Source organism: Gobius niger (assembly GCF_951799975.1).
Source record: "Gobius niger genome assembly, chromosome: 17".
NCBI lineage: Eukaryota > Metazoa > Chordata > Actinopteri > Gobiiformes > Gobiidae > Gobius > Gobius niger.
In genome coordinates this window covers 9,793,209-9,806,362 of record NC_136868.1, presented here as the reverse complement: position 1 = coordinate 9,806,362, position 13,154 = coordinate 9,793,209, and the positions used below count along the sequence as shown (strand labels likewise).

The following is a 13,154-nucleotide window of genomic DNA, read 5'->3' as shown; positions in this document are numbered from 1 at the left end:
TTTTTGTTGCTCTTTTCATCACTTTCTAATCATGTTTTTGTCGCTTGTTTATTGTGTTTTTGTCGCTCTTTTGCTATTTTTTTTTTGCAAATGTACACTGTCGTTGTGTCCTTGGGCAAGACACTTAACCCTACTTACACTGATGTAAGAATGAGAGAGGGAATGGGTGACTGGTTCCTTACTGTAAAGCGCTTTGGGCCTGATAAAGGTAGAATTTTTAAGTTGGGGGGGGGGGGGGGGGGGGGGTTCAGAGAGCAATACTGTCACGGTTATGTTAGCATCCGACTACTAGAGTAAAAACAAGTGTATATATATAACATTTGTGAGTTTTCTGTTGGGAGATTTCTTTCAAAAACAATGTACACTCATGATTCTGAAATATTGCCCTCCAGGTGAACATTTTCCAACATGACAGAAACCTTTTACTATCCGTCTTGTACCAACAAAAGGAGCTAAACACCATTGCACTATGACAGAGTTAGTTTGTGTTCTTTGTCAGATGGAGAAACATCCGATGGAGGAGACTTGTATTGAGTTGAACAATGGTCTAATTGGATCCATTATTGCGCAGACTTCAGAGGAAGTGTTCCGGAAGACCACGTTGCGCCCTGTGGCCTGAAAGCCTCTTCTTCTCATGTTCTCTGCTAGATTTTCCCAGAGTGCATTAGTTTAGACTCCAGAGCTCCATTTGCGGCTGAAATATGGTTTCAAACTTTCCATTTGAGCCATTTTAAGCATGATTAATGAGTAAATCATGACGGCACCATTAGAGTTGTTGTTGTTTTTATCAGGGTGGATCCGTATGGTGGAAAGCATATGTCCAGGGCTGCCATACGCCGACAGATTATCATTTATGGGACATTTGAAGTTTATTAGTGCCTCCTCAATGTGGCTGCACTTTGAAGACGGGGTTAAAATCCTGCAGGCTGAACGACGGCGTCAGCTCAGACTCTTTGACTCATGCTCACTTTGTTTACTTAATGATGATGCAACTCTATTCAAATATAGTTGGCTATTGTTTAGGCAAGTAGGCCTACATTTAATTAGGTGACTGAGTAATGCGCAGCTTGCCAACTAGAGGAAAAACGACCATCTTAAAAATGACTTAAAATTGCTTGAATTAAGAGACTTTTACTTGAATGTGATGAGAAAAAATGATAGAAAAACAAGCAGTATGGGTTCTGGGTTCGATTCCCACCTGGATGGGGCCTTTCTTTGCAGAGTTTGCATGTTGTCCCTGTTTCTGCCTAGGCTTCCTCCAGGTACTACGGTTTCCCCTACCACTAAAAACATGTACACTTGACCAGGATGAATGAGAGCGTGAGTGTGGGACAACGGATGCAAATTAGCCCAAGGCGTTTTTACATGCATGTGTCCCATGTATGTCCATTAACATGCACTGTCCTCACCAAATAAATAAATGAAGTAATGCTTTATCGCGTCTTAGTTTGTCCAAATCCACTCAAAACCAACAGAAATTCTCATGACTCAAGCAATTTTTAATGAATTATCTTTTGATCGTCATTGAGAGAACAATGCACAATTTCCAAAACTTTTGGAAGGACACAACAGTAGAAGAAAATACAAGACTGATTCAGAGTATAATTCTACAGAATACTTCAACTTAAGACCATATACTTAAGAAGGACCTCTGCCTTCTCTATACACTGGACAGTAGACAGTATGTAAAGGAAAAGTGAGTTGGACAGAGCATCTCTGCGTCTGTCCTTGAACACAGTGATAAGACTCTCTTTCAGCTGGACACTCTTTATCTGGGATCAGAGTCTGCTGCACACAGTCTATAGTGCACTACTACACATTACAGATATAAATCTACACAATCTGATCAGCACCTAACCGGGGTCAACCCTAAATCTGTCAGTTTAATTAGCCCAGAATGTGCACAATAGACTAATCCTCCAGCTATAGGTACTTCTGGCCAGGGCAAAGCTCAAACGTTGGAGAAAATCACTGGAGCGTTGCAATGCGTTGCTCACTGTACCTGACAGGAGAAACCCTCGTGGAAATGAAGGATGGGAGATACATAAAACATTGGCTTTTTGACAGCTCCAAACTTGTGTTGTGTTTGTGCTTTACATTAAGTCACTTTCACTTCACACTGTACAAAAAAACAAAAACACAGCTATCGAGTTTGAAGGGTAAGTAGTGAGGAAACAGTGAATATAATGCATAACAAATCAAAAATCACTTTGGTTTACAGAAAAAGGATTCAAAGATTTGAAAATGGAGGCCATACGGATCACAGTGTTTCAGAAGTAGAAGAAGGACCAAAGTGGTTAAAAGCAATGTCCCCTTTAAAAATGGGTGTTATCGTATTGACACAAGTGAACTTCGTCTGCAATACGGCATATTTTTAGTTCAGGCGACGTGCGCTCGATAACACATCACTCACACTGAAAGGCTTCTATTATTTACTTATATCACAAGACAAGGACAGAGCAAGGACTTTAGATTCATGAATTCAGCTGCTTTAGTATCATTTAAATATTCTGTCAAAGTGGAGCAGGTACATTCGGATGAAGTGGGTTTGAATTGATCAATACAAATGAGATCAGAAAGGGCACGGAGAAAACAGGCTATAAAAGCTTTCTGTTGAGATGAGGAAAAATGTAAAAACAATACATTTCCACAAACAAAGATGAAGCAGAAGTTCCACCAAGCCTCGCTTTCAACAACCCTCTCTCCCACTGCAGCAGCAGACCTTCAGCCTCCTAAGCCTCTCCTCCTCTTCATCACCCTCAGTGCCCAGGCTTTGGAGCTAAATGGTATTTTGCCCTAACAACTTGTTAACAGGTAATTGCCCATTAACAGCCCGCGAGTGAGTCGAGAGACAGGTTTTATTACTCGGAAAAATGCTGGTGTTTGTGTTTAGTCAATAATGTCCTGCTTTTGAAAACTATTACCAGTAAAACTCTTATTTCCAATGTCAATACAGGTGACGGGTGCAGGAGGATTTCTCTGGTCTCTTCAGCATTTGAAGAGCTTCAGCATCTCACAATAATGTTATGATTATTGTGACATAATAATCATAGCCTTTACAGAGGGAGGAAAAAGTATGGGAACGCTTTGGAATTTCTCACATTTCTGCCTAAATTGGTCATAAAATGTGGTCTGATCTTTATTAAAGTGATAGTCTGTAAGTTTGCCAAAGGGAAGGGAGATAGTGCGGGGGTGAGTGAGAGAGAGAGTGAGGGGAGATAAGAGTGAAATTCCTCCCCTCTTTAACCAGAAAGCATAATGAGGACAGCAGGAACAGAATATTCAAGATCAAGCTCCTCCCCCTTCTTTCCTGATTGGTCCAGACACAGGAAAGCTCGTCTTATTGGTCAAAATGGTGTCCCGTTTATTCTGATTAGGGTCTGAAATCAGCGAAGGGAGGGACTTTTGAAAAAATACTATTGTCTAAATAATACTTATGTTACCTCACATTTCAGTTCCAGTCACTTATACACAATCGATTTCATTTGTAAAACACTGAAATCAAAAGGATGAATAAACAGTGTCTGCTTATACTAATACCACCCATATTTTTATTGGCTATAACATGTAAACATTCACAAGACAGTGTGGACAAAGTAAGTGAACACCCAAAAATCTCACTGAACTGCAGTAGTTTTGTAAAGAGGAATGGTCCAAGATTCATCCTGATCGTTGTGAGCGTCTAATCTGCAACTACAGGAAAGAAGGATCAGCCAGATATTTAATACAAGGGATTCCACGCTGTTGTGAATGTCTCAGGTTTTTCTGCAAAATATCTTGATAAACTTGTGAATTAATTATTTCCATTGATGATAGCACGTTGTCCAGGCCCTGAGGCAACAAAACAGCCCCACACCATTTTTCCTCCTCACATGTGTGTTCCTCGTTGTGTGTTCCTCCCAAACTATTCAACTTTGGGTCCAACGGTCTCAGTCTTTTGTTGCCTCAGGGCCTGGACCAAGTGCTATCATGAATAGAAGAATTCAGATCAGACGCTCACAACGATCAGGATGAATCTTGGACCTTTCCTCTTTAAAAAACTACTGCAGTTCAGCGAGATTTCTGGGCGTTCACTTAGTTTTTCCACACTGTATTGTGAATGTTTACATGTTAAGGCCAATAAAATATGATCAAATGTAAATGTTTGGGTGGTATTAGTTTAAGCAGGCACTGTTTTTTTCATTCTTATGACCACATTTAGTGACCAATTTAGGCAGAAATGAGAGGTGAGGTGAGAAATTCCAAAGCCTTCAGATACTTTCCCTCCCACTCTATTCTTAGTATGAGATGCGTACATTTGTGACTTAAGTAACATTATTGGGATTGGTGATTTAAATCTGCAAAATATGCTGTTCTGATGCCTCCAGGAACAAGCACGAATGCATATGTGCTACTTAAGTTTACGTGAGGAGTAGAAACTTACAAAGATAAGCCAGAGAGACGCGGAAAAGCAGGAATGAAACAGGTTTTGTAGATTTGTTCAAGGGGAAAGTGTTAGACTAAACACTGAAGACAGAATACAAAACAGTTTGGTGAGAGTGGAGCGTCCTGGGACTTTAGAGCTTTATAGATTTGGGTCAGGAGCGCTGAGGGGAGGTCCCTGTTCGAGAGACTGTCAGAAAACATCAGTCTGTTTACTTTGTGTTTCTGTGACGAGAATATCTGTTTTCATTATGCCCTACATTGTGTTATGAAAAGCAAAAGAAGCAAGTAGAACACCATCTTTGTTTGCTTCTTTATAAGAACCCCCAGGTGGGCTCATTTGGTTATTTGTTTCACTGTTTTGTGTTTGGTGCAGCCCTGTGAGGCAACTCATTGTTGTGAACTGATTTGTTCCATACAGTGATGAGGTTTGTCATCTGTGTCTCAATTAGGGCTGCTCGATTATTGAAAAAATAATAATCACGATTATTTTAGTCAGAATTGAAATCACGATTATTCAAACGATTATTTGTTGCCTTTTAAAAAAAAGTCTTTATTCTATTTATGTATTTATTAATTTAAAAAAAATGAAAGCTGAATATTTTCTGTTTTCTGAACAGTCATAAAAGTACAAATGATTTCAAGTATGCCTCGATTAAGGAGAGGTCTCTGTTTCACACCTGCCCCCTGCTGGCCAGCCCTCACACCTGCACAAGCAAACTGAGCAGCACGGCCTGATGACATCATCACACATTGCTATTAGTTTTTATGTCAGGCAAAAGCATGAGCCATGGCACGTGAAATGCGAAGGGAAAATTATCCCAGCGCCATGAAATAATGAAAAAAAATATATATATTGAAAAAAACAATTATGCTAATTTTGTAAACGTTTAGTGTAATAATCGAAATTGTAATCAAATTTCGATTAATTACCTATGAGTCATGACCCTAGTCATGTGACACTATTTAGTTTATACTTTCACCGAACATGCTTTTCTCTTTTTCCAGCAAAGGTAGCCTAAATCAAAGGCAACCTCCATCAGGCCTTGTCCTTCAGTTTTTATGGCATCACAATGTATTTTAATGGCGAGAAACTCTATTTGCACCCCTTTGAAACTCCAATGCACCCTCAGTCAGTTTGGTCTGGAGCCAGTGCTGGCCTCCATTAAATTATTTTTACCCACTTTGAGGTGTAAATGCTCATAGTCTTCCCAAAACAAATGTCCTTGTTTACACAATCCAGTGATGAGACAATGCTTCTTATTATCCCTGGTGCGTGCATGTTTGAATTCACACTTCCTGTTGAGAGTCGAGTGAGTCATGTGCCTTAAGTCCCGTAAACTGCTCAATGCCACAGTCAAATCCTTTAGAAAACAATAGGCCACACGTGCGCCACCAGGAAGTCTCTATGAGCAACTGACGAGAAACGAAAAACAAAAGCTTCTCTTTGTCATTAGCAGTGTTAATGGAAACCTGCCAAATACTGCAATTCTTCTAAACACTTTTTATATAGGGCTAGATATTTTAAAATCTGCCTTTATGGAAAGACATTAAACATAATTCTGCTTATCATATCTGCAAATCCTTTTCTACAGTGCAACTCTCTACTCAAAGGCAAATAATGTTTCAACAAAATCGTTAAAGGGACCAGAGAAAATGCCAAACTACACTTCAGTGCTATTTTGTGCTATAAAATCCAAATAAATGAGCATGTGGTGCAGAGCAGTGTCCTCTGACGCAGGAGCCTGTGACACAGTGCAAATAAACCCATTGATATAAACAGCAGCACTGACACGTGTGGAGTCTCTTCCTGCAACAACTGAGGAGAAACACACATATCCGGATCTAAGAACACAGTGCAAACAGTCAGTGTGTGAAGATACAGGGAGCGTATTCAACTTTAGTGCAGCTTTACTTTTGGACAGCTTTGCACCTAAACATAATGTACATGCATGAAAAATATGTTCTCTGCAGCAAATTCACTTTCTAATGGAACATATGCATAGGCTGCATTCACACAGCACTACTTTTAAATGGAGGACAGTATAAAATGGTATGTAAGGAATACACAGGGGAGGCAGAGCCTGTGTTTGACGTGGCTCTGGTATGTGACACATGAATGAACAGCATATTAGAGCCGCCTGTGTCTTCTGGGTCACTGAGGTTCAGAGCAAGAGGTGCCGGAGCAGGGAGGTGCTGAAATGAATGATTCCCTCAAATTCAAATTATACTCAGAGTGGTGACCCGCATAATGTGGCAGCTCAAGGAGGGTCACTGCCAAGTTAAAGCACAAGCATTTATGACACTATTTTTAAAGGTTGAAGAATTGAAGGTTTAATTTGTTCATATTTTAAAATTGGCTAAGTCCTAGGCCTAGATCAGCGTTTCTCAACTGGTAACCATTTTCAGTGGGTCACAAGCCTAGTCCAGAGTCCTTTTTTTTCTCTCTCCAATATTTTACATCTGAAAGTTGGAAACACTACCAGAGTCTGCTAAAATGAATGGTATCGGGTTGTTGTGATAATAACTTCAGTCTTAAAGATAAGATAAGATAAGATAAAGGCATAATATACCGCTTGTTCAATAAAATGTATGCAGAATTACGATATTTTTATATGATATATGATGTTCAATTTTTATTTGGGTCACAGCTTGTCATCTTAGGCTAATGGTGGTTCCCAAAGCGATACCACTGCCCTACATCATGTCTAGTCTTGCCGATTTACTATTGTTTTGTGCCTTTGGCCTCACCTTGTATAGACCAAAGACCTATAATAGGCTACTCAATTCATTGAATGGGTGACATTTTTTGGGAGTCCAGATGGATTTAAAGCCAGAACAAGCAAATCCCAATGAAGTGGTTTTATGTCCTGCCAGGATTCTTAATGGGCATGCTTTATGTCATCTTTGCTAATGGCAGTAGATGCAATGAAGGTCAATGTCATAAAGTAATAAAATTGATCCATGTGCAATTTTAGCCTTTTTTGTGATATGAACATACAGTAACTTGTCTAGGGCTTTATTTGGACAATATTCTGAAATAACTCGGTGAAAAGCTTATTGCAAAATTGGTCATAGTCATAGATCATTAGGTCATGGTCAACTCCAATCGTAGTCTGCCAACAAGAATATACCTTTGTTTACTGCGCCATCTTGTGCTGAGTATAATACCCTGCACTTCCGTCTTCATCGATGCAACATCCGGTTGTGCAGCAGCCATTTTGTCTGTTCTGGCAAGTCTACCCTGACGATAACGAACTCCAGTTCCACCCTGGAAAAAACAATCTAAAAATGTTGTTATCAAATTCATGTTTTATGTTAAATTGCATTTGACGGCCATCTAAAATTTATTGCGCTTTATAGCAAACCCGAGGAGGTCTTCCTCTCCCCGAAAAGGTTACAGCAGTCTTAAAACGCGGATAGCTGAGACATGTCGTGCGAGGAGAGCTACTTAGCTATCATACGCTATCTGACCGATGAGAGAGAGCCCTATGCGCCCGGGACGCCCGGGAACACCAAGAGAAAAATACGCAAAGCCGCAATCTGCTACGTGGTGAGAAACGGAACTCTGTTTTATCAGCGTCGGCTCAAAGGCCAGGATGAATTTAACGAGCTGGAAGTGGTGCTGCAGGACGAGCGGAGGAAGGAACTTATCACCCAGGCGCACATCGCCGACACCGGGGAGCATCTGAACCAGCAAGCCACATGGGAGGCCATCTCCCAGAAGTACTGGTGGAGAGGTACCTCTCCTTTCACCTTATTCTAAATTGTCATTAAATTTGTTTTATGATTATAAAATAATGTAATTATAATGTGTCTTATATACGTCACCGAGCCACAGATCCTTTTGTCTCCATCTAGTGGCTTAGAGCCGCTACTTGATGTTTTTTTTTTAAATTGAAATAAAATTCCTAAATCTCTAAACGTGCCACGTTTGAAAAATAAGTGTATAATTATTCGTTCTAATGTTATGGTATTGTTTTCTTTGTTAAAATAGGTTGTATTGTTGTGGTAAAGTTTCTAATGAGCTTATTGATGATTGCTCAGGTATCCTGAAGACTGTGAAAGACCTGCTCAGAGAGTGTCCGGCGTGTCAGAGCAGACGCAGTGAGGATGGTTCTGGGCGACTACTGGGACGTCCCAGACGCAGAGTTAAACATGAGGAGGATGAGGAGGATGAGGAAGATGACAGCTCCCTCTTCTCTGAGGGGCCATGGTCCAAAGTCTCCTCTACACATGAGCTGGTATTTGTAAGTAACACAGAAAAGCTTGTAATGGTTAAATGTCTCTGACATCACTGGAGTGGCTGCTGGATGCTTGTAATGGGATGTGTGGGACTCACAACCACACAGTATTTATCGTGTGTGTCGATAGGCTAAGATTGGTGTCACATCGCAATGTTATCCTTCAGTAATCGCATGTCTCCATTTGGAGAAAATAATTTGTCCTCTTGAACAGCTGACATGACCCCCTCCTGTTTGTGCAGGTGGACAGTAAAGGGGAGGTGAATCAGTTCCTGCCCAGACACAGTGGGACCATGTTGGAGAAACTGAACCAACAGCGCCTCAATAATCAGTTCTGTGACATCACGCTGCTGATCGAGGGGGAGGAGTTTCGCGCTCACAAAGCCGTCCTTGCTGCATGCAGCGAATATTTCCACCAACTGTTTTTCGAGAAAGGAGCAGCCTCCACCCATGAGGCCGTGGTCGATCTCTCAGGTGAGATTACTTTGTTTATCACATAGTTAAAGCCTGCATTTCTTGCCCTTGTGTTGCTGTCTCTGTGGATCCTTCAGTAATATTGATTCCTGTTCTCAGGTTTCACAAAGGCCAGTTTCCTGCCGCTGTTGGACTTTGCTTATACATCATCTCTCATCTTTAACTTCTGTATCATGGCGGACATTGCAAACTTGGCTCGGCACCTGCTGATGACAGAGGTGCTGCAGATTTGTGAGTCTGTGCACAAACAGGTCGGTCGTAAGTGCTCGTGTTTCAGTCACATGTTTGTACATAGTATTTATTAACATAAGTATATTTGTTAAAACACAGGTGGAGGAGCAGAAGCTGACTGTGTACCAGAGAGGAGATGTGCACACAGTGGTGTCTCAGACCATTCAGGAAGTGGACTCTGGAGAGGGACAGGAGGGGCACGAGGTGCATGAAGGGCAGGACGTCCCGGCAGAGGCTGCAGACACTACGTATGTAGTAGCCATAGGCAGCGATGGCAGTGCTGTGGCCGTCACCCCGGAGCAGCTTGCCTATGTGGCCAATAAAGACTTCATTCAGCAGCCAGTGGCAGTGGTCGCCCCAGCAGACGGGGAGGAGGCGGTGACCCTGATCGCTCACAGTCAGACGCAGCCGGGAGAGACGGTCACTCTGATCTCTGGGGCAGAGGCGCTCGAGGGTGAGGCTATGACAGTTGTGACCCACAGCGGGCAGGCAGGCGCCAGCGACTCCCTGGCCGTGGTCTCGGCCTGTTTGGCTCTAGAGCAGCAGCCCGACCCAGAGACCCCAGGACACGCGTTTGTCATGTGTGTTGACTCAGAGGGGGGGACAGTGCAGACCCCATCAGAGACTGTTTCATCTCTGGACTGTCCCGACAACAACGCACAGCAATCGGAACCCACCCCTCAAACTGACATGCCGCTGCCACAGAAACGCAGAAGAGGACGTCCTGCCAAAGTGAAGAAGGATGTGGTGGAGGTGCCTGTCCCAGTGGAGCAGGAGGAGGCCCCAGAGGAGAGCTCTGAGCCCCATGATCTGAGTGATGACTCGGGTCGTAGGAGACTGAGGCACCGATCCATCGCTGAAGGGGGCTACGCTCGCCTGCACATGGGGCAAGACGAGGGGGAGGAGGGAGAGGAGGGCAGAGAGGAGGAGAGTCCTTCACCGCCCCGGGTCACTGCCCCAAAGGTACACGCTGCACTGAGCGCATCAGGGTAATGAGAAGATACAGTTTGTTTAACGTGTGTATTGTCTCTAGGCTGTGGTGCGTACGGGGAAGAGAGGCCGGCCGCCCAAACGGCCTGTGGAGGCTGTAGAGGGGGAGTCTGCCAATGTCTCGGGGCAGGACGACCAAGCAGAGGGAGGGATGGTGGAGGGCTCGGACAGCGCTGTGGACGGAGAACACACCTGCTCTGAGTGTGGCATGTCGTTCCAGAGGAGATACTCGCTCATCATGCACACGCTCAAACACGAGAAGTCTCGCAGCTACAAGTGCAGCGTGAGTGCAGCTTCCTTCATCTCTTCATTATAGTTATTATATGTGTGGACAAGTGTAACGTTTTTGTCATGCCTGTGTGTGATACAGCTGTGCAGTAAGGAGTTCCAGTATGCTGCGTCTTTACGCGCTCATTTGGCCCGACACAAGCAGCAGAGCAGCCAGCGCGCTCCTCGCGCCCAGTTTGAGCTCAGCTCTGAGCCCCAGGCTGAGAACAGTGAGGACAAGGGGCCGGCGACCCACACCAAGAGGGAGTTTGTGTGTGATATTTGTGGTAAAACTCTGCCGAAGCTTTACTCGCTGCGGCTGCACATGCTGAGCCACACCGGCGTCCGGCCACACTCCTGTAAAGTGTGTGGCAAAACCTTCTCTCACAAACACAGCCTGAAGATGCATCGCTCGCTGCACGACGTCTCCAAACAGTTTGAGTGCGAGTTCTGCCACAAGACCTTTGTGAGCAAGAGGAGCATGGAGGACCACACCAGCCTGCACACTGGTGTGTACAATGTCAATCTAGCACAATATCATTTACTCTATGTAGTGTCTAACACCGTCCTCTCTGTGCAGGGCAGTCCAAATACCTGTGCAACACGTGTGGAGCCACTTTCCACCGCGCCTCGGCTCTGAGCAAACACCTGAAGAAGCACCTGCCCCGACCCGATGTCCGCCCCTTCGGCTGCACACAGTGAGTCGCTCTGCTCCGACTTACATGTCCCTGATTTAGCGCCGAGTATTAAAATAATGTCTGTCATTCATGCAGCTGTGACAAGCGTTTTTTTGAAGCCAAGGACCTGCAGCAGCACATGAACAAACACATGGGACTGAAGCCGTTCCAGTGTCAGGTCTGTGGGAAGTGCTACAGCTGGAAGAAGGATTGGTACTCGCATGTCAAGTCTCACAGCGTCGCCGAGCCGTACAAGTCAGTACCAACTCATCGAGATAATCTTAACATTTAACTTAATCCAACAGGCAAAAATATACTGTAAATGAAATGATTATTTTTCCAGGTGTAACGTGTGCGGGAAGGAGTTTTTTGAGAAGGCTTTGTTTCGGCGTCACGTGAAAAAGGCGACTCACGGGAAGAAGGGGCGAGTGAAGCAGAACCTGGAGAGAGAGTGCGGGCAGTGCGGCCGGAAGTTCACGCAGCTCCGCGAGTACAGACGCCACGTCAACAACCACCAGGGTCAGTTTCAAGTTTCAAGTTTAATGGTTTTGTATAGCCCAATATCACAACAGAAGTCGCCTCACAGGGCTGTACCAAACATCAAGGCAATAAAACAGCAGTCAGAGGTCAGTGTGTGGAGGTCAGGAGTCACACTGTCGTTCAATTTCAGATTTCAATTTCAAAGGACGGTTTCCTGCAAATGACACTGGTCTTTCATCTCACATTTTCAAGGGAAATATTTTGAAAAGAATATTTATTTCTCCTGTAATTTTCTTGCAAAAAAGAACCCTCATTCATTATTAGCACAAGCCAGTGTTGTTGAAGGTATTCATAGTTTTCATGTGACATCACGCCTACACCTGGGGACTACTGTAACAACTGTATGAAACTGTTATAACAGACGTTCAACAGAAAAATGCTGTATAAGTGTCACGGTACATTGAATTACAAACTAGAATCATCAGATAAATGAATGCTTCTTTATTAAACCAAAGGCCGATACAATGTGATGCGTCTGGGGCCCCTCAGTAAATCGGCTCATTCGTTAACATTAGTGTCTGTCCTGCAGGAGTGAAGCCGTTCGAGTGCCTGACCTGTGGCGTGGCCTGGGCCGATGCTCGCTCCCTGAAGCGCCACGTGCGCACTCACACAGGGGAGCGCCCGTACGTCTGCCCCATCTGCAACGAGGCGCACATCGACGCGCGCACCCTCCGCAAACACATGGCCAAGCTCCACACCGACAACCTGCCCTGTAAGATCATGCTGGAGAAGGACACGCTGCAGTTTCATAACCAGGGCACTCAGGTGGAGCACGCGGTGAGCATCCTGGCCTCGGAGCTGCCCCCGGAGCTGAGGCCGGCGGAGCAGCAGGCGGCTGCAGAGGAGATCGAGACTGTGCTGATCACAGAGGAGACGGTGGAGGCCATGGAGGCTGTGCAGGCCGTTCAAGCTGTGACCGACGCCTCTGTGTCCACTCTGTCGGACCAGGGCATCATGCAGGTGGTCAACTACGTCCTGGCCCAGCAGGCTCTAGGCGGGACCAAGGAGGACGGTCCTGAGATCATCCAGACCATGGAGGTGGAGGTGGCCCATGTGGCTGAGGTCGAGTGAATCGAATGTAAAGACTAAATGTACATGGGTTTTGTAAACTAAGCACATTTTTATGTGTAAATAACAGGATGTACAGAATTAAACATATTAATTAGAGCAAATGTGTTTATGTTAAACACAAGGCCTTTCTTTTCTTCAGCCTCTCTGCAGATTCCCCTCCTGTTAATGGATATGATCCTCTGTGTTAACACTGTTCTGTCTGTACTTCCAAAGGATTTCACCACATTGTCTCATAGTT

General features: G+C 44.3%; 2 protein-coding genes across 2 annotated transcripts in view; one reads left to right on the top strand and one right to left on the bottom strand.

Moving 5' to 3' along the window:
• Positions 1-13,154, bottom strand: part of LOC306976865 (inosine-uridine preferring nucleoside hydrolase) — a 194,459-nt gene that overhangs the window by 131,095 nt on the left and 50,210 nt on the right. The window lies entirely within an intron of this gene.
• On the top strand, positions 7,663-13,152 carry zbtb11 (zinc finger and BTB domain containing 11). Its single transcript, XM_079574653.1, has 11 exons — positions 7,663-8,162; positions 8,470-8,672; positions 8,909-9,140; positions 9,240-9,391; positions 9,471-10,334; positions 10,405-10,644; positions 10,732-11,137; positions 11,209-11,326; positions 11,402-11,560; positions 11,649-11,824; positions 12,375-13,152. Exons 1-11 carry the CDS (start codon positions 7,853-7,855, stop codon positions 12,914-12,916), a joined length of 3,402 nt encoding a protein of 1,133 aa, XP_079430779.1. The 5' UTR covers positions 7,663-7,852; the 3' UTR covers positions 12,917-13,152.